Source organism: Triticum aestivum, chromosome 6D (genome assembly GCF_018294505.1).
Source record: "Triticum aestivum cultivar Chinese Spring chromosome 6D, IWGSC CS RefSeq v2.1, whole genome shotgun sequence".
In the NCBI taxonomy this organism is placed as follows: Eukaryota; Viridiplantae; Streptophyta; class Magnoliopsida; order Poales; family Poaceae; genus Triticum; species Triticum aestivum.
In genome coordinates, this window is record NC_057811.1 from 435,945,128 (window position 1) to 435,971,982 (window position 26,855).

At 41.8% G+C, this 26,855-nt stretch overlaps 1 protein-coding gene across 1 annotated transcript; it reads left to right on the forward strand.

Annotated features, from left to right (window-relative positions):
• The first annotated feature begins 668 nt into the window (after positions 1-668).
• On the forward strand, positions 669-6,575 carry LOC123145654 (E3 ubiquitin-protein ligase COP1). Its single transcript, XM_044565122.1, has 13 exons — positions 669-1,268; positions 2,070-2,147; positions 2,671-2,826; positions 2,945-3,304; positions 3,528-3,676; positions 3,779-3,844; positions 4,227-4,305; positions 4,380-4,535; positions 4,622-4,720; positions 4,914-5,018; positions 5,106-5,285; positions 5,870-5,980; positions 6,110-6,575. The coding sequence occupies exons 1-13, from the start codon at positions 879-881 to the stop codon at positions 6,278-6,280; spliced, it is 2,100 nt and encodes a 699-aa protein (XP_044421057.1). The 5' UTR covers positions 669-878; the 3' UTR covers positions 6,281-6,575.
• The last annotated feature ends 20,280 nt before the right edge of the window (positions 6,576-26,855 follow it).

The window sequence follows — 26,855 nt, forward strand, 5'->3', positions numbered from 1 at the left end:
TTCGGCGGTAGGCTGGTATACCCTATCACTATCGGCCCCGATGGCAGGAAAAGGACCAGATCCTGATTTTTTTCTGAAATATAGTTAGATCTGGCTCAACTTTCGCAAAAAGAACTAAATACACCAAATCTGGCCCCCGCGAGCGTGAGTGATTTTGAGCTAGATTTGACCCTGATTTAATTTTTTTCGAGATCTGACTCTTTTTCACTGCCGGAGACGATGGTGGTAAGGTATAACACCCTACCGCCGAGGCCCTTGGACTGTAGGGACGCACGCTCTACCGTGAAAAAATTCTAAGAATCAAATACAATGCTTGTACTCACCTACCGCTGGGCACCTTGGCGGTAGGGTTGCACATGCTACCGTTAGCCTGTTTGGCGGTGGGGCTGCATCGCGCTGACGTGGATAAGTTGTCTACCGTCAGGCCTTGACGGTAGGCTGGTATACCCTACAGCCATCGACCTGACGGTAGGAAAATGACTAGATCCTAATTTTGTTTTTTAAACAGAGTCAGATCAATGCACCAAATTTGCCTCCGCGAGCGTGAGCGATTTTGATTTGGTTGGGTTGGGCTGCCGTCCTGTCGCCGTGGGCCTCGCGTGCAGGCGGCGAGGAAGCGGCGGCACGGCCGGGGCCGGGGTGGGGGGTGGGTCGGTCTTCTCTTCTCTTCCCCGACGTGGTCTCCTCCCACCCATACGCGCCGCTCCCACTCCCGGGTCTCGCCGCCCACAGAACCAAATTCCCTCCACCTCCTCCTCCCTCCCTCCCTCCACACATCCCACCACCGCCACCACCACCCGCCTCCCTCCGTACGCACGCAATTATTCATTCCCCCCTCGCACGCACCCGGCCGCGGCGCCACCACCACCACACCCCCCATGGGCGACTCCTCGGTGGCCCCCGCCGGCGCGCTCGTGCCGTCGGTGCCCAAGCCGGAGCACGCACCGTCCGCGGGCGACGCGGCGGCCCAGCTCCAGGCCCTGGCGGCGGCGGCGGCGGACGACGAGTGCGCGGGCGCCTCGCCGTCGTCGTCGCCGGGGGAGGGGGAGGGGGCAGGGGCGGCGGCGGAGGGGGCTGATGCGGCGGGGGACAGGGACCTGCTCTGCCCGATCTGCATGGCGCTCATCAAGGACGCCTTCCTCACCGCCTGCGGCCACAGCTTCTGCTACATGTGCATCGTCACGCACCTCAACCACAAGAGCGACTGCCCCTGCTGCGCCAACTACCTCACCAAGGCGCAGCTCTACCCCAACTTCCTCCTCGACAAGGTCAGCTCCTTGCTTCTTCTTCCCGAGGCCCGCGCTACTGCGCCATCAAATTGGCCGACCGATTTGGGCTGCGTCCTTTGGTCCCCAAGTGTGGCACAATCTTTGTTTGTGTAATTTAGAAATGTTAGGCTTCTAATGTCCTTACATTTGGATGTGATTTGGGCTGTGAGGCTAGTCGGGTTTAATTTCAGTAGAATGCCTATAATGCCCTCTTTGAGTTTTGTGTAAATCACGAGGTTTTAGCTGTGTAAGGAGCAATCATCAAACAGTATCAACTGCACATCGAATAGTATCAAGTGCGTGGGACTGAGATCCAGTGACTTGCCCAAGTTTGACACTTACTGTTTGGTGATTGCTCCATACAATGCCCTCTTAGTTTTGTGCAAGTCACTGGATCTCAAGTGTGATGCATTTTTTTTTAACTAAACTTGCTGGTACTTCTGCAGATATTGGTAAAAGCCCTGGTCAGATAGTACTGTTTATTTGACTTGTGTGATGCATTGCAGTTTATTGTAGATGTCAGATTTGATCAGTAGTAAATGTGTGTGTGCATTACTTGGGTTTGCTCTGCTTGTCAACAATGCTTGTTATGTGTACTATTGCTATGGCTTTGATGGTTTTCTAGTTTTGTTACAGTTGAATAGTATGTCTCCTTTTTCTAGGGAAATTGAATATGTCTCTCTGTATGGTTCCCTAGGTACATTCAAGCTATCAATCATGTTATGCCTGTTCATGCTTATTGAAACTGCCATTACATAGAAAATCACTAAGTTCTGGGTTTTTAAACTTATGGCTACATAGGTCGTGAAGAAAATGTCGGCCCGGCAAGTTGCAAAAACAGCATCTCCCATTGATCAATTCCGACATGTTGTGCAACAGGTCAGTCACTCCACGTGTTGCTTTCCTGTGTAATGTTTGGCCACTCCGGACATATAGTTGCAAATTTCAGCTTCTTTAATTTTCATTGCAGTATGTGGATAATGACTATACACATTATTCTGAGCAAATATAGTTACTAGAATGTTTGCCTTGTTTGCGCCTTTAGCTGTATCTTCGGGTTGCAACTACTTTTGTGGTGAACAGGCTATCTTCCTGCGTCTACTATCAAATGCTCGAATCTAAGTAGCTGCAATGCAATCCTTATTTAAGTATCACATACTAAGAACTCGATCAAGTTAGTTAGTTTTAAACTTTTAGCATAGGAGCATCATATATTCATGCTTTTATTTTCTGGCTTTTGCATTGTGCAACACGCCATTTTCCCTTATCAACATAACTTCCATAACTCTTAAACCCCTTATCACGCTCTTATTTGTACACACACACACTAAAAAGAAGTTACCGAGGAATCATGACATATCACTAGTATGTTGAGTTGAGTTTTAATTCATCTTATTTACAGGGAAACGACATGACAGTTAAAGAGCTAGACAGCCTTATGACTTTGATTGCTGAGAAGAAGAGGCAAATGGAACAACAAGAGTCAGAGACAAATATGCAAATATTGCTAGTCTTCTTGCACTGCCTTAGAAAGCAAAAGCTTGAAGAGTTGAATGAGGTTTGTCCTGACTACATGCTAATTAAATCTTATATCACAGATTTTTTTTCATCTTGCTATTTATTGAAAAATGTCTACTTACTTTTTGTTGTTAATAATGTTGGTTCCTTTTAAACAGATTCAAACTGACCTGCAGTACATCAAAGATGATATAAGCAGTGTGGAGAGACATAGGCTAGATCTGTATCGAACAAAAGAAAGGTACTCCATGAGGCTGCGCATGCTTTTGGATGAACCTGCTGCATCAAAGATGTGGCCTTCGCCTATGGACAAACCTAATAGTGCCTTTGTTCCCAACTCTCGGGCACCACCTAGCACATCATCTCCAGGGGGTTTAAATAATAGGAGGTTTGATTTGAGAGCTCCAGCAAGCCATCAAGGACATCAAAGAAGAGATGCCCTTGCTAGCTCAGACCCTCCCAATCCCCCTATACAGTCGGGTAATGTTATTGCTCGGAAGAGACGAGTTCAAGCGCAGGTTTGTCTCTTTCTTTAAGAAAATGTGTACTCTTCTATGTCTAAACATTATTGTTGTTTGTTGCACTTGCACACACCAAGTAGGTTATTACCATATGCAAAATAGTAGTCGAGAACATAGACTAGTGGTAGGCACACGTTCTTTTTATAACGTGTTAGATGAAACGATGCGTGCTAATCCCATGCTATTTGTTATTATCTAATGCAATGACTTAAAATTGCAGTTTAACGAGCTTCAAGAATACTACCTGCAAAGACGGCGTACTGGAGCGCAGTCTCACAGGCAGGAGGATGTTGTTACGATGAATAGAGAAGGTTATCATGAAGGTCTTGAAGATTTTCAGTCTGTGCTTACAACATTCACTCGATATAGGTCTGCTGATTATTTGTTCTTAGTAACATAATATGCTCAGAGTAATTTTTATGGTGTTCATCGAGCTTATCATGTTTTTGTCCTGTTTCATGTATGTTTCAGTCGCTTACGTGTAATTGCGGAACTTAGACATGGAGATCTGTTCCACTCAGCAAATATTGTATCCAGGTGAGTGTTTAAAAAAAATTCAGCATCGGTAATTTTATCAGAGTATAATTTTCTGTGCATAGTTTTATCTGAGGCAGGTAGTGCTGTAGCAGAGCTCCAAAGCTGGCATAGGGGTAGAGCGAGGGATTTATAGGCTCCTATTCATCAATTTTAAGGGTGTTCAGTTAGCAAAAAAAAAACATCTACCAATGTTTATTGCTGATCATTACATTGTACAACAAGGGACAAATCTACCAAAAATTGATTGCTGACATCATTTGAGTATTTTCCTGGCTTAAGGATCCACAAGTCACTGCATTTGTTATCATTGTAGTCCTTAATGTTATGCATTCGCCTGCTTTACATGAAAAACGAAGACAATATTAATATTCTTTAAACGCAGTATCGAATTTGATCGTGATGATGAGCTATTCGCTACTGCTGGAGTCTCGAAGCGTATTAAAGTCTTCGAATTTTCTACAGTAAGTAAACTTTTGCACATAAGCATGTAGCCAGAATTTGGAGTTAGTCAAATTTGACTTATCCTGCTTCTTAGGTTGTTAATGAGCCATCAGATGTCCACTGTCCAGTTGTTGAAATGGCTACCAGATCTAAACTGAGCTGCCTTAGCTGGAACAAGTACTCAAAAAATGTTATAGCAAGTAGTGATTATGAAGGCATAGTTACTGTTTGGGATGTTCAAACCCGCCAGGTAACCTTGCTCGTCTCCAAAGTTTATTTTGTAAAATGCTGTGTAGTTCTCAGTAATTTATGTTATCTGCGTACTGCTTTTGACAGAGTGTAATGGAGTATGAAGAGCATGAGAAAAGAGCATGGAGTGTTGATTTTTCACGTACAGAGCCCAAGATGCTAGTATCTGGTAGTGATGATTGCAAGGTATTTCAGAGCCAAAATGGTTCAGTTATTTTTCTATTCCCATAAGGAAGAAAGCTTGATTGTAACCTTCCTTGGTTGGGTAATAATGGGATATTTTGTCATCAGGTTGAAACCTCTGAATGTTGCATATCTGCACTGCAGTTCTATAGTGATTTTGTAATAACTGACCGGAATCTACTACTGTGTATGCCAGGTCAAAGTGTGGTGCACAAATCAGGAAGCGAGTGCCATTAACATTGATATGAAGGCAAATATTTGCTCTGTTAAATATAATCCTGGATCGAGCTACTATGTCGCAGTATGTTGCATCCATCTCCTTGACTTGTATTATTATTAGTAATAAATAAAAAGATTTCTTTACTCATAGGATGCTACAATATTTCAGGTCGGATCTGCTGATCACCATATTCATTATTTTGATTTACGAAATCCAAGTGCACCTCTCCATGTTTTTGGTGGGCACAAGAAAGCTGTTTCTTATGTGAAATTCTTATCTAATAATGAGCTTGCATCTGCATCGACCGATAGCACGTTACGGTTATGGGATGTCAAGGACAATTGCCCAGTAAGTGAGATCATCCGAGCCTTGCTTTTATTATATTATTGCCTTTGGCGGTTGTATAGCATAGGGATAGTTCCATGTTTGGATGTACTCTTTTATCTTAGAAGTAATAAAAGTGGAGATATATAGTATTTTGAACTTCTCCATAGCTCATGGGTCAAATCCAGAATTATATGTCGTATTATCTTTTGCTCTGGGAAAATGATAAAAGAATAGCAGTGACATGCATAGGAAATGTCAACTTTGCAAATTGAATTTTCATGCGACATCGGGGCATTTTTCTTTGGATTTGCAATTAGCTTGCTGTGTTCATTACTCATTGGCCCCATTTTAAAGTGAATTCCTTTGTCGAGTGATTGATCATAGTATGTGTTTTCACTGTTGTCTCTTAGCTTTGTCCAATGGCCTTGTTCAGCTATTATTTCGTGCTAGGCTTGAAAGAAAATGTTACTCTGTAAATAAATATAAGACGTTTTAGGTCACTGAAGTAGTGACCTAAAACGTCTAATATTTGTTTACAGAGGGAGTACTATAAAATAGTAGTATGTTGTAGTTGACCTTGATGTTAAACTGGTAATGTCTTGCAGCTAAGGACTTTCAGAGGGCACAAAAATGAGAAGAACTTCGTCGGACTATCTGTAAATAACGAATATATTGCTTGCGGGAGTGAAACAAATGAGGTTTTTGTTTACCACAAGGTAATTGCGAGCTTCTGACATGTTTCTTTTTTCCTGTCACGTGCTTCATATGCCGCGCTATTGCTTAACTGAGCAGCTAGATCATTCTTTCTCTCGGTCTAACTTGAAGCCACTCCGCAACAATTGCAGGCTATCTCAAAACCTGCTTCCAGCCATCGGTTTCTATCCACGGACCTGGACGACGCAGAAGACGATCCCGGGTCTTATTTCATTAGCGCTGTCTGCTGGAAGAGCGACAGCCCTACTATGCTAACTGCTAACAGCCAGGGAACCATTAAAGTTCTTGTGCTCGCCCCTTGACGTGATAGGGGAGACCTGTAGCTAGCTTGTATATCCTATGTATCCCGTCGTTTCATTGTTGTGCCATTATATGTCCCGAAGTGGGAAGTGGAGGCATATTGATCTCCAGCCTAGGGCGCGAAATTTTTGTGGAGGTGATCGTCTGACGTAGGGTTCCAAGGGCTCGGCCTCGGAATGTGCATAGTGGTGATCCTGTTGTATAGGCGCAATGCAGTCGGCTTGTCTATTATAGTATAACATCTGTAACGTGAGAAAATAAACCTTAAATAAAGAGTCCGGCTTGGTTTCTGAGTGACTGACTGTTCATACTGGAGTCTGGGAACGCATGCCTTGCTGAGCTGAATTGTGCCCCAAATAAATATATGAAAACGTTGCCAATTCAACTCAGTAGTACTGAATTGGATTGGGAAATTTCTCTACTTGCATTACATTGGTTTGTCACACTTCTTTTTGACATGGTGGTTTGTCACACGTTTTTTTTCACATGGTCACGGGATCAAAATAATTGGTGTAGCTTCGAGGTTCGGACTGCTGTTGCTATTTTTTTCTTCTTCCATGCGCCTCTCAAACTTGGGAGCCGGGTTGAACAGATGATGACCATGTAGTGTGCTTGCATTGGATTCTACTAGCCGTTTCTATCTGCCGTAGCATTCCATTCCTCGTGTGTTGCGTTGCGCTTGCACTTGCACACTTGCACGGTCGATCGTATCTGCTCCAGCTTAGACGTGGCAAGCAGGACTCCAGTGGTAAGGAAGAGTTGTTTTAATTTGGCCCAAGGAATGGAATGCATATAACTGATCAATCTGAAACTATAACTGACATGTATATCCATCTATCTGAAACTAGTATAATTGATCAATCTGAAACATCTCTTCCTAAACAACATGCATGGCATATATAACTGATGTCTCATACATCCAATACTGACCAGGATCCAGGCTAATTATACAGCCCAAATAGAGTAACTAGTATAGTCGAACGGTCCAATATAATTAACACCACAGACCACACTGCTGCTAGCAGATCGATTCACACATATGGCACTCGATCATAATGCATACTACGAAATCGATTCACACATAAGTACGTACTTATTATCACTTAGAACTACCCGCAGTACTTCATGGGCATGATCCTCACTTGTCAGTTGTCACCTCCACGGAGAAAGTGCACGAAGTTGGCGACGTCGTGCGCTGCGAAGCAGAAGGTGAACCCGGTGCAGATCCTGCCGAAGAGGTATCCTGGGTTGGCGGCGAGGAGGAGGAGGAGGCCGGCGCGGGCGCACATGCGGTGGCGGACCATGGTGACCTCGAGCTGGAGACAGGCGAGGGCGCGGCGGCGGCATGGGAGCCGCCGCGCCAGCGCCGCCACGGCCGCCTGGAGCACCGCGCAGCAGAGCATGGCGAGCCAGAGGGTCCTCCACTCGGCGGCCGCCGCGGCCGTCACCCTGACGCAGCGCAGGAGGAAGAAAGCCTGCACTCAGACGGCCGGGATGCCAGTTTGGCGTGTGATCTGATGATCGTCCGGAAAGTCTAGCATGCATCTAGCCTAACAGCAGAGTAGACGGGTTAGGTTGGTATCTGGCTGCAGAGGTGGTAGCAGCCGAGTGCGTACTGGGCCGCTGTGGCCAAGGCGTAGGCGACGACGGTGATGCAGGCGGTGACGAGCGCCGTTACGCTGGCGCGCCTGACGGCAGTCCCCATGGTGGGCGGAGCTGCGATGAGATCAACAACAACGCAGGTTAGTTGATACGCCTGTTTAACTCCCCGTCGGAAAAAGGAACGATCGACACTAGCTTAATTTCAACCGGAAGGAAGAAGAAGAAGAAATTTTCCAGCGAGATGATAAAGCACACGCTACAACTAGCTAGTTCCGGCGAGATGATAAAGAAACGATTGACTGCCGTGCCGGAGGCTTGGGGGAGACGGCCGGAGCGGGAGGGGCTCACCTTCTCCGGTCGTGGTCGGTCGGATCCGAGGACGAACGGTAGATAGCTCGGTCTTGGTGTGCTTCTACGTGAAGGCAGGGTCGAGGCGAGGTGGAGGGCAATGGCTCACGGTGGGTGGGGCTGTTTAAGTAGAGCGAGCCCGTGGGCCGTGTTGCAAAGTCGATGATGTGCGGGGAAACGACGTACGTGTCGAGCAGGACAGTGGACTGCCGGTGATGAGACGATCTCAGCCGCTGGCATGGCCATGGGAAGCTGCGTGCACCCGTCGACCTTTCAACTGGATGTGCATGCATGTGATGTGCAGTGTAGCTCCACACAGGCACACACGTGAATGCATGCACAAGAATGGAAGGTGGGGCTCCAATTCCCTACTACACGGTTTTGCCTTCCACAAACAAAAATAAAGCACACACTCCAAACTCCAAAGGCGCGTGAAAAGAAGAAAAAGCTGACGACGATGAACGATGGAATTGTAGCACGTACGTCGCCATCGTCTATCTCACCTTAATTACCCCCGGGAGAAATTAACCAAACCAATGCAAACCTATACTCAACTATTCAGGAGGACCGGATGGTACTACATGTTGGTGTGTGTGGTGTGATTCCATGACCACCAGGGTGCTGCAGCATATTATATGAAAACGTTGAGCTGAATTGCGCCCCAACATGAAATATTTGAAAACGTTGCCAATTAAGCTCAGTAGTAGTACTGAACTGAGGAATTTCTGACTACGTAACATATGTGGTAAGCAATCCAAACAATTAAAAAAAAGGACTGGGAAATTTTTGTGCTTGCATTACATTGGTTTGGCACATTTTTTCAAGAAAACTATGCATTGCATAAAACCAAAGAGAAACTACAGGAACCTACATACATGGAAACAAAGAAACACACAGGAACGAACATCTATCCTGGAAATCTTGCACGATGAAGCCCAATAGAAAACGAAGAAACAATCAAATCCTAGGGGCTCCTTGCTCATGTCGAAATTGTCGACCATCTCCAACCTCCAACACCGTCGAGACGCTTGCCGGAGATAGAGGCGAAAGGCCTCCATCTTTGCCATAGCCAGGGAGGCACCATCGCCGTTTGGGATTTGTGAACCGAAGACCAGGCCCGCAGCACGCGGCAGGGCACATAATGTTGTGGCATGTCGGTCGGGGGTCATCCCCGTGCTGTCCCGACCACGGATCTGGAACTCCCCCTCGACGCCATCGAGGAAGACCACCAGACCTGCCATCCACGGACCTCTTCTCTTGTTCAAGATAGGCCATCATGTTCCGCACACTGACGCCACAACCAAAGGTAGTAACCGCCAGCCACCTCCTGAACAAGGACACCCTGCTCACTACAACAAAACATGTCAGTAGGTACGCTTTTTCTAAGACGCTTTTATATTCGTCTCTACATTAGGAAGTACCTATTATGTAGAGACGCTTTTTAGGACGATGTGCATAGCGTCACAAATTTCACCTTTAGAGGTACATCACATTCATTATTATTTTCATGTGTAGATATGTAGCCATGATTTTTGAGACGTTTTAAAAGACGACGCTATGGCTTAGAGAAGAATTTAACAATAATCCATAATCTTTTCTAAGAGTAATAACATGTAATCTTGTAATGGTAGGCTGTAAATAAAATCAAACTAATAAAATTGACAAAACACTAACCGGAAACGACCTGCCCATCTCTGCCAACAAATGAAACCGAAATCTCTTGACAAAACTCAGTTTTTTTGGGTTGAAACACGGAACAGAAATCTCTTCGCGCGCACCTCCCAGACCTAGGAGCCCCTATTTGACGCCCTTTGCGTCAAATTGTCAGCGTGACGCACAGAGAGGGAGCCTGACTGGGCAAGCCCATCGAGTTCTTACCGCGTGACGAAAGAGAGCAGAAAAAGGAAACGTGCGCGACCCAGGATTCGAACGGGAGACCAACTATGTACTATAACGCGCTCCAAGCCAATCTAGCTAACCAATTTTTTTTGAGGGAATCCAGCTAACCAATATTATTATTAATAAGGCAGTGCATATCTTAAAGAACTAAACATCGATGTAGAACCGGAATGGTGTACTGTAGCGAACCGGAACTAGTACTGTAGCAAACCGAAAGTAGCTATTGTAGCGAATCTGAATTAGTCTCTGGGGTGAACTTTTCTTAATGTATATTTTGAAAAAGTACCAACATGTCTTCAATTCCTGAAAAAAACCCGGAGATAAGAACATTTTTTGAATATGTGAACAACTTTTTTTGAAAAGGCAGAAAAATTGAATGGAAAATATTGCTTTAAAAACATAAACCATTTTTTTTAATTTGTGAACAAATTATGAAATTTTTAACAGCTGTTGAAACCACGATTTTTTTTGAAATTTTTAAGAAATATTTGAAAAGTGGAACATTTCATGATATTTGGAGCAAAAATTTCAAACCGCAATTTTGTTTTTGAATTTGTGAACAAAAAATTTAAAATGGAACATTTCATGAAATTCCAAATGATTTGAAATCGAGAACATTTTCTAAAGTTCCTGAATATTTTCTGAAACGCGGAAATTTTTCAATTTCGGACCAAAATTCTTAATCCCGGAAAATGGATCATTTCATGAAATTCGAACAGAAATTTAAAATCATGAACATTTTTTGATATTCTTGGATATTTTCTGAAATGCGGACATTTTTTTTAGTTTTTGACCAAATTTGAATTCACCTTCTGAACAATAAAAATAAAAATAGAGAAACATATTTTAGAGATCCTGAACATTTTCTCAACTTGTGGACAAAGTTTAAAGATAGGAACATATTTTTAAAATTCTTCTACATTTTTTGATAACAGAATATTTTTTGAAAAACCTGAACAAAATTTTAACAAAATTTGAACCTTTCGAAAGAAATATTAAAAGAAAGTCAACTTGAAAAAGAAAAAGAAAAAAGGAAAGTAAAAATGGAACAAAAAATTGAAAAGAAAAAAAGAAACATAGAAGGAAAAAGAAACAAATAAACGAAAAATCTAAAAAGGAAAAATACGAAAAATCAAACAAAAAGAGAAAACCAGACAAAATTGTTCAGGAACCTTAAAACCGGAGCTTGAACCTTCTCAAAGCCAGGATCTGTGTAGACGCACATGGTTAAGACTACTGGGCCGGCCCACCAGGCGCAATGCGATTTTGTTTAACGCGCGACCTATAAATCCCAAAAAAGGAGTGACCTAGCGAACTTGAACTCAAAACCTAGCACAGCTGGACTCCGCTGCTTGCCAATGGAACAGATAACTCTTGGTGAATGTTACCAAGTGCAAAATATTTAATAACACACTGCACCGTCGAGATTCGGAAACATTTCTGATTATTTTCGAAAACTGCCAAAAAATTTAAATCTCAAATATTAAAGAAAGCAAATTTCATTTAAAATTCTAGTTTTATTAAAAAAATGTGAACTGAAAATCTGACATTTTTTGAAAAACATAAATAAATTTTGAAATCCCCCCAAAACATTAAAATGCAAACACTTTTTGAATATTCTATTCCTTAAAACAAGAGCAATTTTTTAAATGTCGAATTTTTTAAAAAGTGAACATTTAATTTAAAAGGGTACAAGTTTTGAAAACATGAACAAAATTTAAAAAATGCCAATCATTTTTTATATTTTCGAACATTTATTGAATATTGTGAAGAAAATATGAAATTCTGATTTTTTTGGTTTTGAAAATGTGAGCATTTTTTTTTTTTTTGGAAAACGTGAATGAAATTTTGAATTCCAGGAACAGTTTGGAAAGAGTTATAAAAAAACAAATTCTAAATATTGTTGAATTAATAAAAAATAAGTGGAAAATTAAATAGAAAAAACGAGAGTAAAATAAAAATAAAAATAAGAAATGAAAAATAAGAAAATAAGAAGAAGATACAAAACATTTTCAAAATTTAGGTAGTTGTTACGTGTGCAAACCCACACACCACGCATGGGTACCCGTGGGATGGATGTGCTCTCTTCTAGCACAAGAAGAAACAAAACTTTATTCCATGTAGCCGCTTGTCTCGTGTTCATCACCGCGCTCACACCAAGTCGCCCCAATTTTAGTGAGCTCATTGTGCCACCATGCCCTTCCTCCTTATGGTCGACATTGTACATCGGAACATTATAATTATATTTTGATATAATTATTGTTTTTCTTTAGAAAACAATCACTGACAATATGTAAGCGATAAATAATTTTTTTCTTGAGACGATAGGATTCCCGCATTCATTAAAAAAAGTTGCTCAGTTAATTGGAGAAAACTAAGCGAGAACAAAATAGTCCGGTTAATTATGAAGAACCGGGAAAAGCAAACACAATCGTTGAGCGACACACAAAAGATACCCCACCGCACACTACTCCAAAGAGAGACTCGTTGAGACAACACCTATGTGTCATCATCATCACTATTCTCCTAGAGGCGTCCTCGCCATTCCTGAACTCTGAGCAAATCTTCAAATCCGCCGTAGGTGATCGTCGACCCAATCCACACTGTACAGGCCGTGTGAAGATGTATGAAGATCTGCACCAGAACTTAGTCACCTATGACTAGACATCGCAACTCCGACGCTCACGGAGAATCATGAAGAAGAACTAGGCACAACTAGTGCCGCATAAGACCGTTGAACGAACCACCTGATTCCGTCATCGTATGCCATCGAGACCCCACCATCACAACTTCGACTCCATAGGAACAAACAAGCCGTCGGAGAAGAGCCGACTACGCCCCAACCATTGCCACGTCTTTGATATTGCTCCCCTCATTATCGTTGCCAGAGAAAGTCTCGACGCCAACACCGTCGTCTTCCACTGACCCCGCTCGCCAATATCCAACTCCAAAGAAAAAGCCCCATGGGAGGGGGATGTGACACTAAGACGCCGCCATCGTCTCATAAATCCAAGCTAAACTATGGGCTAATGTTGGGGTTATTCCCCATGATGAGACCCGGCACTAGTGTGACCCGGTTTTCGAGCTTACAGGTTCGAAGAGTCACACCGCTTCCGGGGACGCCTGCTCCCTCAAGAAGAAGCCCGCCGCTGCCGCTGCCACACAAGCTTTTTCCGGCGGCGCACCACGGCAGCGGTGAGGGGGAAGACGATGGAGGAGGCGGTTATTTGTGGTGGCTAGTTCATCGCTGTGTGGAGCGACGCGGGCCCTGATGTGTGCTTCTTAATGGCATATGTGCAAAAAATAATAACAGAGCAAGTGTATGACCACCGGCCCATTCGTTCCTTTATTTGAGGTGTATTTGTTTTTTCAAAAGTCAAACAAATGTATGTTTGACCATGTTTTAGAAAAATATATCAATATCTACAACACGAAAATTATATCAGTACGTAATGGAAATAAATTGTCATTTTCCTAAATGATTACAATTAAGTTTTCCTGCATTTCGTTTGGAGGAAATTATTTTGGCCCTTGGCGCTCCTATTTTTCTTTTGCCGCCAGAAAATATCTCCCCGTGTATATTCTCTCTCACCCACGCCGCCATCTCCCCACTTATCTCCTTCAACCACCAAATTCATCTAATGGGATCCCTCCCTGGCCGGTGATGTGCATTGCCTCCACACAGGAGCGGCGATCGATTCGCTTGGTGGCGGACGGAGGGAGACTCGGTGGGCGGCGAGCGATTGGATGCGGCGGAGGTTGGGGGACAGAGACCGGCCGACGGTTGCCTCGTGGGCGGGGGCGGCGGTGATTGGGCGGCAGATCGGAGGAAGCATCTGCTGCGACGTATAACTTCGTCTTCAACCTATAGGTGGAATATGCAGAGCAAGCACGGAAGTACATCTGTGCCGCCTAGGATAGCCACCCCAGATTCGTCGTTCCCCTGCCCATTGTGATCTGATCGCTCAAGCTATGGTACTGAAAATCTTCAAATTCTTCTAGTATCTCATACTTATGTAGTAAATTGATTTCCTGCTTAATCGCTGTAAATTTTAGTTGTTCAACTCTGCAAACTGAAGGTGCTCTGGTCCGTGGTAGCCTGGTAGGAGTCACATCAATAGAAAAATCTTCTGAACATTGGGCGTACATACAGTTTGCATGTTCGCTCGGTTTGATTGCTTCTCGGTTGGGTTGCTTGTTGTTTACAGATCGTGGGGAGAGATGAAAAACTACCAGCCTGGACGGCGCTCGTCGTGTCTGGCGTACAACCTGTTGCGTGTCAATGACGGCTTTGCAAGGCGGCAGTGTTGGCGCCGGGCGCCGGCGACCACCTTTGGCTCCGCTCCTTGTCACCATTTTGCCATCCGTCCTCGCGCGTGGCCCTCGTGGCAAAACTCTAGACATCAGGTGGGGATTGGTGACCATCGGCGTTGTTGCCTTGGAGCTACCAGCGCACGATTCCACCTCTGACATTTCATGCCCGGGTGCTATTTATTGGACTCACTCCACTTGATCTCAAGTGATGCGATCATACAGGTCTGTCTAGCCGCCTCCCTTGTCTGTTTGTAGTTGCTGCTTTCTAGCAAGTAGTACAAATTGGTCTAGCCACAACCCACAGCCGCACCTGTGCCCCTGCATTCAAACAAATGGAATTAAGATTCGAAGTTAGTAGAAAACTGATAACATGTTCAGAATTTTCACATCACACAACCAAGTAAACTCCGATAGACAGAGGACACGAAAATGGCGCATCCATGTTTTGATTGCATCCTGTATTCAACAATCACATAGCATGTTACGTTTCACCCGGAAAATAAAAAAATAAAAGATCACAGAACATATTTTACTTGAAGTTTCTTTATTACCTTAGTGAATTAGAGAATAGAACAATAATGTATCTTTTGTTATGAGAATGATTGCATGAATAGTACATCTAGTTCAGGAAAAAAAAGATCGGGAGAAAATATTTGATAGTTGGAAACCAACTATATCAGTTATAATATTCTAATATGCTAATTATTTCCTTAATGAAATGCTCACTATATATATTCAGAAGTATAACAGAGTTACATAGGTGTTACTCTGCTGATTTGGCTCTGCTTCTCCTGTTTGCAAAGAGGATTTTCTTATTTCTGCTATCTGGCAGTTCTTATCTAATAATGGTTATCATTTGCCATTGATAATATTATCTCGTAGTTTAATTCTGCCTATAGCGCAGGATTTGATTTCATTCACCGTCCATTATTTAGCTACTTCAACGTCCTACTAGCCTTGCTATCTCTAAGGAGAAACATAAATGTCGAATGATGTTGCCATTCTTGACACTGAAAAATGGTCATGTTTTTCAGGCCCAACAGGTGTTACCTTTGATAAAGCATGCAGATCATTTACTATCTCTTTGTCCATTTCAGGGGAGAGCATTTCAAAGGAATCATGGACTGGAGGTGTAAGGTTACATGACAAGCTATTTTGCTCACGCAGTTTGATAAAAAAATTCATGAAGTCCACTTCCTTGTTTATTTGGCTCATGATTAATGTTTTTTTAACTTCCAAATGTTGGCTAGCAATTGATATTCTATGATTAAACATGTCATAATCCATTGATTTACGGTCACTGTTACATTTGATAATTTATAATCACATAAATGAACTTAAATTGTTCCGGGCCTGGCATGTTTAGCATTTATTTACATTATAGTACAATGAATATATGATGGAAACAACGTCGCAAGATCACTCAGCACTATTGGCCGGCACAGCAAAACATGGATACACTTCTAGTTTACATGACGAGTAATTCATTTGTTTGCATCATGCATGCATGTTTAGCTTTCAAAATAAATTATTATGTTGTAACAAAATCTTAATGTAATCAGACCAAAAGTATGTGTAGAATAAGGCTACTTAGTGCATTCCTAGTACATGATATCGGAACTCCTGGAAATTATCATTCTTGAGCTGATTATGTGTCTCCATTCACACCTCTTCTTATTTAATTGCAGAATGCTCATACTGAAAATAGCAATGCAACCAAGTTAGGTGGTCTTCACCAAGTCACTAAGCAGGTACATATATGCTAGGTATCCAAACAGTTGTATAATTATGGTTGGTCTAATTCTCTATGAAATTGTCCTTCTTTGCGTAAAGTGAAATCTTCCCAGTTTTATGAATAACAAATGTTTCATTTCTTGCAAAAATGGGATAAAACTGAAGTCCTGTTCTTTTCAATCAATTTGAGAAGCTAAAACAAACCCGTGACCAATGCAATTTTAGGGGGTAAAGATAGAACATATGTGGTTGAAGGAGACATGCTTGGAGAGCAGTATGGTGCAGTCTTTGTCTGTGGCTCTACAAATCTAGGTGATGTGAACTAGTTAGACCATATGAAAAATTCTAAACAGTAGGAGATGTTTGTTATGTTTTTGCTTGGCCTTGCTCACATGTAAGTATGTTTCCATACAAGCATCGAGTGTGCTCCAATATCCACATTTAAGATACTTTAGTTATCAAAATCTTTGTGGCTTTAGGTACAAAAAACTAAGCCAACCATTCAAACAAAGCATTTGTATGATACACTTCTTATAATTTATCAAAGAACATCTTATCTTGCACTTGCCTAAAACATTGTTCATTTTCATTTTCAGGGTGGTTGAGGATTTGAAAAGAGAGTGCATTAAGGGAGCCATGAGTAATTGGGTAGTTGAGGATTTGAAAGGAAGTGCACTGAAGGAGCCAGGATCAGTTGATGGACCAGTCTGTGAATGAACAAGTATTGTGGCTTATGTTATATTTTAGCTTAATTGAGAACTATAGTTCTAGACTATAGGATATTTTATTATTTATTTGCATGTTCTGTATGAATATCTGTTAATATTCAGTTGTGAACTTTGGTGTAATTATCTGTTCGGGCTGCTTATTCCACTCAGCCCTTTTTTTTGGAGGGGAACTCAGCTTCTCAATTTTGATAACGTGAAGTTTGCAAATGCGATCTATGACGTGGAATCGTGCCTTCATATGATGATATTATTTGATTAATCTGCATGTGCGGCTATGTCATGATAAAATGATCATTTGAAATGATGAAATACAAATTCAAAATAAATCAAACCATATTTAAAGTAAAATATTCCATTTGTATCGAGTCGCTTATGTATATTTAAAGATAAATATAACGTCTCTAACGTGTATAAGTATCGAGCCCATGATTAATGTATTTATAGAAGCGCCTCAATGGTATTGAGACACAAATGAAACGTGTCTATGTGAGTAGAGACGTGATATGAGCGTGTCTATCATAACGCCTCTACCTGTGTAGACACGATGTTGAACGTTTCTATATAGCGTCCCATGTCATCTAAAGACGCTTCACAAGCGTGTCTACATGGTTTGAGACAGTCCGTGGGAAGACGCTCCAAAGACGCTTTATTAAAACGACTCTACAGTTGCCTAGAGGTGAAATAACACGTCCCTAGGTATGAAATTCGACGTCTCTACTGGCAGTTTTTGTTGTAGTGGCTCCTCGACGATGCTGGAGGGAGCGTCGCATCGACGAGGACGACGCAGGAGGACACAAACTTCCGGTGGAGACGTCACCGCCGCCGTCTCGTCGATGTCAACAAGGAAACCTAATCCCGACGATCTGAAGGGTCGACGAGCATTAAACCCATTAAGAGGCGCTAGAATGGTGGCCAACCAGCTACGTCATGTGGTGCATACTGGTTGGTCACGGTGAGAAGTATTTTTTAGAGTTTTTTTAAATGGTAGGGAGACATTTTTTGAGAGAAATTTTTCTAAGTTTTTTCTTTTTTCTTTTAAGATGGTTGTGATGTTCAGGTGACACAAGAATATTTTTTAAAATTTTTGACATGATGATGAGATGCGCATAACTTTCTCTCAAGCGGTCCGCAATGACGGGCCCCAACCACTAGTACATGACAAAGAGCTCCGAGACGTTGTCCTTGAATACATCGCCAGTGTGCGAAAGGAGCCGATAAGGATTTATTCTCCTGGACGCCGCACCCACCACCCCAACAGCGCCGCAGAACATACTACTGCTACGAACTATTTACAAGCCAGGAGAGAACCGGGATCCCGCCCCCCTCCCGTCGTCGGAGCGACAGACAGAGAGGAGAGGGAACCGCGGCCTCGCCGGCGCTCGTGGTCAAACTGCCTCTCCTAACCGCCCGTGGATAGAGAAGAGAGCGGGGGAGAAGGAGAAAGGAACAGATCCGCGACACACTTCTTTTTGACATGGGTCAGTGGTATGGATCAAAATCACTGGTGTAGCCTCGAGGTTCGCGCGGACTGCTGTTGCTGTTTATCCATGCGCCTCTCAAACATGGGAGACGGGCTCCATAACGGAACAGGGTTTCTTGTAAAACGAAAACTACACATTTTGAAAGCCTAAATAAAGATCAAAAGAGAAAAACAGCGACAGTCGCACGGAGTGCGCAAAAACCAAAAGGGCCTTGCTTGTCATCTCGCCATAGATCGGAAGTTTTTCTTGCAAATAAAATAAAATAAATCAATCAACCATCATGATGTTGCACTTCCGCCTCCCCCAGACCCCCAAAAGGGTCTTGTATTTCACTAAAAAGGTAGAGAAGTAGAAATGCCGGTGATGCATCTCCCACAGTCACCGACCCCCTCTCCCCTTTGATTCAATGGCGTTTCTACAAATGCGCTCAACAGCTCTGCCGCGCCAGCCATGGACGCTTTCGCTCGTTTGGAAACTCGATTTGGCAGCGTCTGCTGTGCTGCACATGCTGCATGCTCGCCGGGCAAATTCATTTCAGTTCCGGAGTAGATGATGGCATTGAAGTACTAGCCGTTTCTATATATCGACCATAGCATTCCATTTCCTCGTGTGTTGCGTTGCACTTGTGCACATTGTACTAGCTAGGCTCCCCTTTGATTCAATGGCGTTTCTACAAATGTACTCAACAGCTCTGCCGCGCCAGCCATGGACGCTTTCGCTGTTTGGAAACTCGATTTGGTAGCGTCTGCTGTGCTGCACATGCATGCTCACTCGCCATTCATTTCGGCTCCGGAGTAGAATAGATGATGACCATGAAGCAGGGTGCTTGCATTCTACTACAAGTTTCTATATCGACTAGCATTACATTCATCGTGTGTTGTGTCGCACGCACTTGTGCACACTCGCACGGTCGACGTATGTGTTCCAGCCTAGACGTGGCAAGCAGGACGTACTCCAGTTATTATAAGGAAGAGTTGCTTGCATTTGACAATTTTTTTCTTCACAAATGCAACGTGTCAATGTACTGTACTATAGTACAATCTGAAACCCCGGCTCGACAGGGGGTTCAGCATGTATGTGCAGAGGTTGGACCCCAACGAGTGGCCTCTCCCAACTTGGAACGACAGAGAGACTGAGAGAGGAGAGAGACCGGTTGGCTGCGAGAATGAACGCAAAACAATGGCTCACGTACTGACTCATACAGATAACTGATGTCTCATACAGTACATCCAAGACTGACCAGGATCAAGGTGAGTGTGGATTTTTAACTCCCGGGAGTCGGGGCACCCTGCTATCTTGTCCGTTCGGTGGTCTTTGCTCACCTAGCGATCCGAGCCGTGGTCTGCGAACGTGTTTTGATTTGCAGGTCTACCTGTACAGTAATACCAAGAGGCAGAGCCAGCCCGTGACCGTGATGCAAAGGTGGTCGATGATGTGCGGGGAAACGACGTACGTGTTGAGCAGGACTGTGGTCTGTGGACAGCCGGTGATGAGATGATCTCAGCCGCTGGCCATGGACAGTGGACACACACGCGTATGCACGCAAGCTACATGCACAAGAATAGAAGGTGGGGCTCCAATGCTCTACTACGCGTACGGTTTTGCCTTCCACAAACAAAATTAAGGGACTGGCTATGTACCAGTCGAGTGACTTTCAACAAAAAACGGTCAGTTGACAGAAAATTACACGGAGAACTGAGATTGACTGACCCCTAAAATAGAGTCAGTCGATTCCTCAGGTCAGCAGCCCAACCCAGAATTCTGGGCTGTATACTTCTGGACTCTTGCTTTCTTCTTCTGGGCCTTCTCCTTATGTTTTCTCTGGATGGACCCGTGACCCGGTAACACTGAACCCACACTGCTTTCCTTCCTTCTTCCACCTTCGAGTGCTCCCTCTACCCTAACAGCGCCGCCATGGAGAAACCTGGAGCCGATCCAAATCAAGGCATCAAAAGACTAAGAAAGAAGAAGAAAAAAATCTGGATCCGATCTCCCTACCTGTCCGCTTCCTATGTTTCTTCCATCTCCCCTGATTTCCAGTTCTAGATCATATCATTTCGGATCAGAAAGAAAAGGAAAAAAAACTATTAACACGTAATTTTTAGATCTTTCTACATGCCACAAAGAAATGAAACATGTTGAACTACTTAACTGTTAAATCTGCATCAGCTGGCAGAATTTTAGTTTGCAAAAATCCTCAGCCATTTCATTTTTATGGAGTGGTGGTTCGTGCGGGCTGTTTTTTTGGAGTGCGTGCATGGGGTGGGGGGGGGGGGGGAGTGAACGAAAAAACCAGAGGAGAGTGAAGGATGTAATCCTACCAACTGCTCTATTAGAAGTAGAGACTAGTATTTTCGTCCCTAAATTCTTTTTTTCTTCCGTACACCTGCCAAACTTGGGAGCCGGGTCCATAGGGGAACAGAGTTTCTTGCAATACGAAAACGAAACATTTCAAAGCTAATAAAGATCAAAAGAGAGAAAACAACGACAGTTGGACAGGGTCTTGCTTGTCAGCTCGCCATAGACAGTAAGTTTTTCTTGCAAAATGAAAACAAATAAATAAATCAACCATCGTAATGTTGCACCTCCCCTAGACCCCCAAAAGGGTCTTATTTCATTAAGGTAGAGAAGTAGAAATGCCGGTGATGCATCTCCCCCAGACCGACCCCTCTCCCCTTTGATTTAATGTCCGTTTCTACAAATGCGCTTGCATTTCAGTTCCGGAGTACTATCTCCGTCCTGGTTTATTGGCTCTCTTTATAGTTTGTGCTAAATTCTGACCAAATTTAACTGAGAAAGTGTTAGCGCATATAAAAAAAATTATCGTTGAATTCTTATTCGAACATAGTTTTCAATGATATGATTTTTGGTGATATGCATGAATATTTTGTTAGTTAAACTAGTACAAATGCCCGTGCGTTGCACCGGGCGAAAAAGGAGCACAACCTGCTTCATATGCCATTACGCACCATTTTTTGTATCTAATTTTAATATACATCAATAATATGGTTAAACTGATTAGTTCTTTATGTAGCATGAAGTTGAGACATGAAGAAGCCACCTTAGCGTTCTTCAACAGTTTTTTTTTGGAAGAGTAGTTTTTCATGGAATAGATTGTCAGTCAATTTTTTTTGCTTTTATGAAAAATGCGGAAATTTCCTTATTTTTAATAAAATTTAACATTTTCATAAAAACTGGAACGCCTTTTTTAAGAATAGTCATTTTTTATGAAAATTAGTGCATTTCTTTGAAGAAGAACATTTTTTAAGAGCTTTGTTTGAAAATGATTTTTTTGTTGTACATTTCTAAATGGAATTTTTTTAGTAATTCTTTTTTAGTAATTTATAACCTTTTTAAAAAGTGCAGACATATTTTTTGAAGACAAAAAAAGTGTGAACACATGTAAAACCCTGACTATTTTTAAAAATATTTTTAGCGCGTTGATTTTTTTTACATATGGTTAGGTTTTTTTGAAGGGTTACAATGGTTAGTTGTTTTGTTGGGAAGAGTATATTCTTTTTTTAATTATCTGGGCTTGGCCCAAACAAATCACTTCACCTAGACAGAAGGGACGCATGAACTCATCTTCCTTATCGTACTTCTCAAAAGAAAATCTTTGTACCCCTCAAAAAATTTCTTCCTTATCGTTCCCCATTCTCAAGTCCGTTCTCGTTCCTTCATGTTCCCTCCCACCCACCATGGTGCCGGGCCTGGGGGGGGGGGGGGGGTCGGGCGAGTAGCCGCCATTTCCGCCGTGTTGTCCCTGTCCACCACGACCTACCAGCTGTAGTTGCAGTTGATTCACCTATAATGGGTGTTGGTGCTGCATTAGTATCTGTACAACAGTGAAGGACACAGGTTTTAAAGATGTTGACATTTTCATATTAATGAGGTATACTTCCATTTATTTCTTCAATTAGATACTCCCTCCTTTCCGGTTTATAAGGCTCAATTCAAAAATCTCACCAACCAAGGTAGATGGTGAGTGGTGGAATACTTTTTGTATTTTACAAAAGCACCCAATTAATGCTCTTATTTTCCTAAAAAAGTATGTTTATCAATGCATTAATTGCAATGCATGCATGCATAAATTACATGCATTGGTCAATTTTCTCGTAATACTTGCATGCAATGATTTAATGCATCTTGGAATCTGAACATGTGATGGGAAACAACCAAATTGAGCCTTATAAAATGGAAAAACTAAAATTTCGAGATAAGCCCTATAAACCGGAAAGGAGGGAGTATACTATCTGTATTGGATTATATTCATCTGCTCCTTTACATAGGCTTTTGCGTCTCTGTTTCTTACCGGTCAAAAAAGTTGGGTCTCGAACCGGTGAAAGTCAATATTAACGGAAGTTTGCATTTTTTTTTCATGGACAACCATTGGGTGTCAGAGGTACGTATCTATTAGAACCTTTCTAACATTTGCATATATATATTTTTCTGGTAGGTTTGTTTATCTATAGCTTTGAAATTGATATGTATTTTTACAAAATGGGTTAGCTATATTTCAAGTTTCGGGGGAGGTAGAGAAAGTAATGTTTAGAAAATTCAGTGCAGCTGCAACAGCTCAAAAGCTAGTAATATGTTCCTATTTTTTGACTGGTAAGTCTATGTTTCCTTTAGTTACAGATTTTGGTATAGGTTGTACAAACATAATCGGGATCATTAGAGCTATGAAATTTCTAAATAACCATGAATGATACTTAGGGATTCCGAGGGGGAGGTTATCTTCTCGGCTTATCGGTACCTATTCAACTGCAAAGATGCCCTTGAAGCAGAGATTAGCGCTATTCGTGAAGGATTGTCAATGAGTATACAGCGGTCAGAATTGCCAATTGTGATCCAATCCGATAACACGGCCGTTGTTGCTGCATTGACTGATGACTCGTTGGACCGTTCTGCATACGGTCATCTCATGTTGGAGATCAAGAAAACTCTGGACTCGCGTGGGTTTATTCCGTTGAAAATTGAGCGTCATCAAAATAGAGTTGCTCACAGTTTAGCTAGTATAGGAAGATCTGGTGGTAGCACCGCTTGTTGGTTGCGCCGTGTGCCAGACATCGTTACTCATGATGTACTAGCAGACAGTAATTCTGTTTCTAAGGAATAAAACCCACATTATCCCGCATAAAAAAATAAAGAAGGATGAACAGAGTGATCAAATTTTTTAAATAACTTTAAATGATGTATTGAACACATTAGCTCTTTTTTCATAAACCAAAACAAAACCGTGTAAGCCCGGTGTGTACTTACCTCTTTTTTCAAAACCAAAATGTGTAAGACGTGTTTGTACTAACATGTACTCATATTAGTCAAACGCTGTTGGATATTGCTTCGGATTTGCTCTTTAAAAAGAATAAAGTAATACCTTGGAAAAAGAATAAAGTTTTCAGATGAGCTTACATAATCAATTTGCACAAATGTATGTCATATCTTTTCTTACAGATCCATATTGTAGAATATTGTCCTGGAATCAAGAAAATGTTGAGATTTTATGAAGACTGTCAATTCCTGTTAATATGACACCTTCTGAATTGCATTATCAAACGCCAATCTTGTTAAATGATGTATTGAACACATTAGCTCTTTTTTCATAAACCAAAACAAAACCGTGTAAGCCCGGTGTGTACTTACCTCTTTTTTCAAAACCAAAATGTGTAAGACGTGTTTGTACTAACATGTACTCATATTAGTCAAACGCTGTTGGATATTGCTTCGGATTTGCTCTTTAAAAAGAATAAAGTAATACCTTGGAAAAAGAATAAAGTTTTCAGATGAGCTTACATAATCAATTTGCACAAATGTATGTCATATCTTTTCTTACAGATCCATATTGTAGAATATTGTCCTGGAATCAAGAAAATGTTGAGATTTTATGAAGACTGTCAATTCCTGTTAATATGACACCTTCTGAATTGCATTATCAAACGCCAATCTTGTTAAATGATGTATTGAACACATTAGCTCTTTTTTCATAAACCAAAACAAAACCGTGTAAGCCCGGTGTGTACTTACCTCTTTTTTCAAAACCAAAATGTGTAAGACGTGTTTGTACTAACATGTACTCATATTAGTCAAACGCTGTTGGATATTGCTTCGGATTTGCTCTTTAAAAAGAATAAAGTAATACCTTGGAAAAAGAATAAAGTTTTCAGATGAGCTTACATAATCAATTTGCACAAATGTATGTCATATCTTTTCTTACAGATCCATATTGTAGAATATTGTCCTGGAATCAAGAAAATGTTGAGATTTTATGAAGACTGTCAATTCCTGTTAATATGACACCTTCTGAATTGCATTATCAAACGCCAATCTTGTTAAATGATGTATTGAACACATTAGCTCTTTTTTCATAAACCAAAACAAAACCGTGTAAGCCCGGTGTGTACTTACCTCTTTTTTCAAAACCAAAATGTGTAAGACGTGTTTGTACTAACATGTACTCATATTAGTCAAACGCTGTTGGATATTGCTTCGGATTTGCTCTTTAAAAAGAATAAAGTAATACCTTGGAAAAAGAATAAAGTTTTCAGATGAGCTTACATAATCAATTTGCACAAATGTATGTCATATCTTTTCTTACAGATCCATATTGTAGAATATTGTCCTGGAATCAAGAAAATGTTGAGATTTTATGAAGACTGTCAATTCCTGTTAATATGACACCTTCTGAATTGCATTATCAAACGCCAATCTTGTTAAATGATGTATTGAACACATTAGCTCTTTTTTCATAAACCAAAACAAAACCGTGTAAGCCCGGTGTGTACTTACCTCTTTTTTCAAAACCAAAATGTGTAAGACGTGTTTGTACTAACATGTACTCATATTAGTCAAACGCTGTTGGATATTGCTTCGGATTTGCTCTTTAAAAAGAATAAAGTAATACCTTGGAAAAAGAATAAAGTTTTCAGATGAGCTTACATAATCAATTTGCACAAATGTATGTCATATCTTTTCTTACAGATCCATATTGTAGAATATTGTCCTGGAATCAAGAAAATGTTGAGATTTTATGAAGACTGTCAATTCCTGTTAATATGACACCTTCTGAATTGCATTATCAAACGCCAATCTTGTCATGAGGATCAATATACTCTTTGCATGTCCTAGGCGCTGCTTGGCCGCAGCGTGTCATCAGGATCAATATGACTTTTTTGGCTAGCTTCGTGTTATGTTTACATGCGTCTTCTCGTCTAGCTAGACAGCATTACGGTAGACCACAACTCCTCGTTTGAACTTGTCAATTAGCATGCTAGTTCGTCCTTGCTTGCACATGTATGTGCTAGTCCTGTTTGATGCGTTTTATCTGTCTGTCTGTTGATTCCCAAAGCAGCTGGTTGATATTCCAGACAAATTCATAACGTATTTGAACATGTGAGAATCATTCTAAGGAGGCGAGGTGGGACTAATAAAGCAAATATCCTTTCCATTGTCAAACCGACGTGCTAGCCGAGTTGGTCGCTGCCTTAGCACATGGCTCGTGAGGTTATGGGCTTGATCCCCACAGCAAGCAATATTTTTTGACTGGTGGCCCATAAGAGAACGTATCATCTAGCCCGTATAAGAGAGAAGCACGTTTATCTGTGCGTTGCTCTATGGCCTAAATTCGTGAGCAACGTACCATCCTTTATTAGTATCACCTCGGATTAAAAAAACTTGATGGGTTGAACGGACGAAAAACTGATGAAATTATAGTGGTAAGAAGCGATAGCCCTTTTTGCAACGGGATACACTATTAAAACATAACTGCCGTGAAAACTGATAGGAGAAAACATGGAAGGATTATGTATATTTTTACCTCTCACTGTGTCGTGGTTCGGCGGTTGACACCATTCCCGCCCTGCATCGTGTACATCGACATGACATCACATGCATAATTGCTTAAGATCCTGCCAGGGATCCACCTCAGCCCCGTCGTGAATTCCGGTCGTGTACTATCACCATAGTGGCCCCACACGATGGGGATCATGACCAATACCTTCACTATCTTTTCCACTACATTCTTGGCGACCTTGATGCAGGTGAGTATAATGTCCAGTCATGGGCTGACGAGATAATGAATCCTGTCCACTCTTGAACCGAAGATTCGGACAACCATATGTCGACGGATCCTCTTCTTGTAATTTTGTCTCTTTTGTGGTAGATGGAAATAATCGGACATAACATGTTTAAATTAGAGGTACATGTGCTATTATGTTCATCTCTCAAATAGATTAACTACACAGATAATTTGACCCGCTCAAAAGTGTAATCACAATGTGCAGTTTACGTAATCTGACCATACTAATTAAGTGTAAGTGTAACTCATGCAAACAAAAGGGAAATTCACTATGCCCACAAAGATCTAACTTTGTTGATCATTACGTAACAAATAGTGGGAAACTTCAGTAAAATATCTGAGTAAAAGTAGACTGTAATTTAAACCGCCCACTGAAGCAATCGTGATACAGGACTGA

What these genes read in the sequence shown, in the direction of transcription:
- LOC123145654 (XM_044565122.1), top strand. Translation starts at nt 879, where the DNA reads ATGGGCGACTCCTCGGTGGCCCCCGCCGGCGCGCTCGTGCCGTCGGTG. An exon ending in AGCTTGAAGAGTTGAATGAG is followed by an intron (nt 2,827 to 2,944) that starts GTTTGTCCTGAC and finishes CCTTTTAAACAG; the next exon opens with ATTCAAACTGACCTGCAGTA. An exon ending in AGGTTTTTGTTTACCACAAG is followed by an intron (nt 5,981 to 6,109) that starts GTAATTGCGAGC and finishes CAACAATTGCAG; the next exon opens with GCTATCTCAAAACCTGCTTC.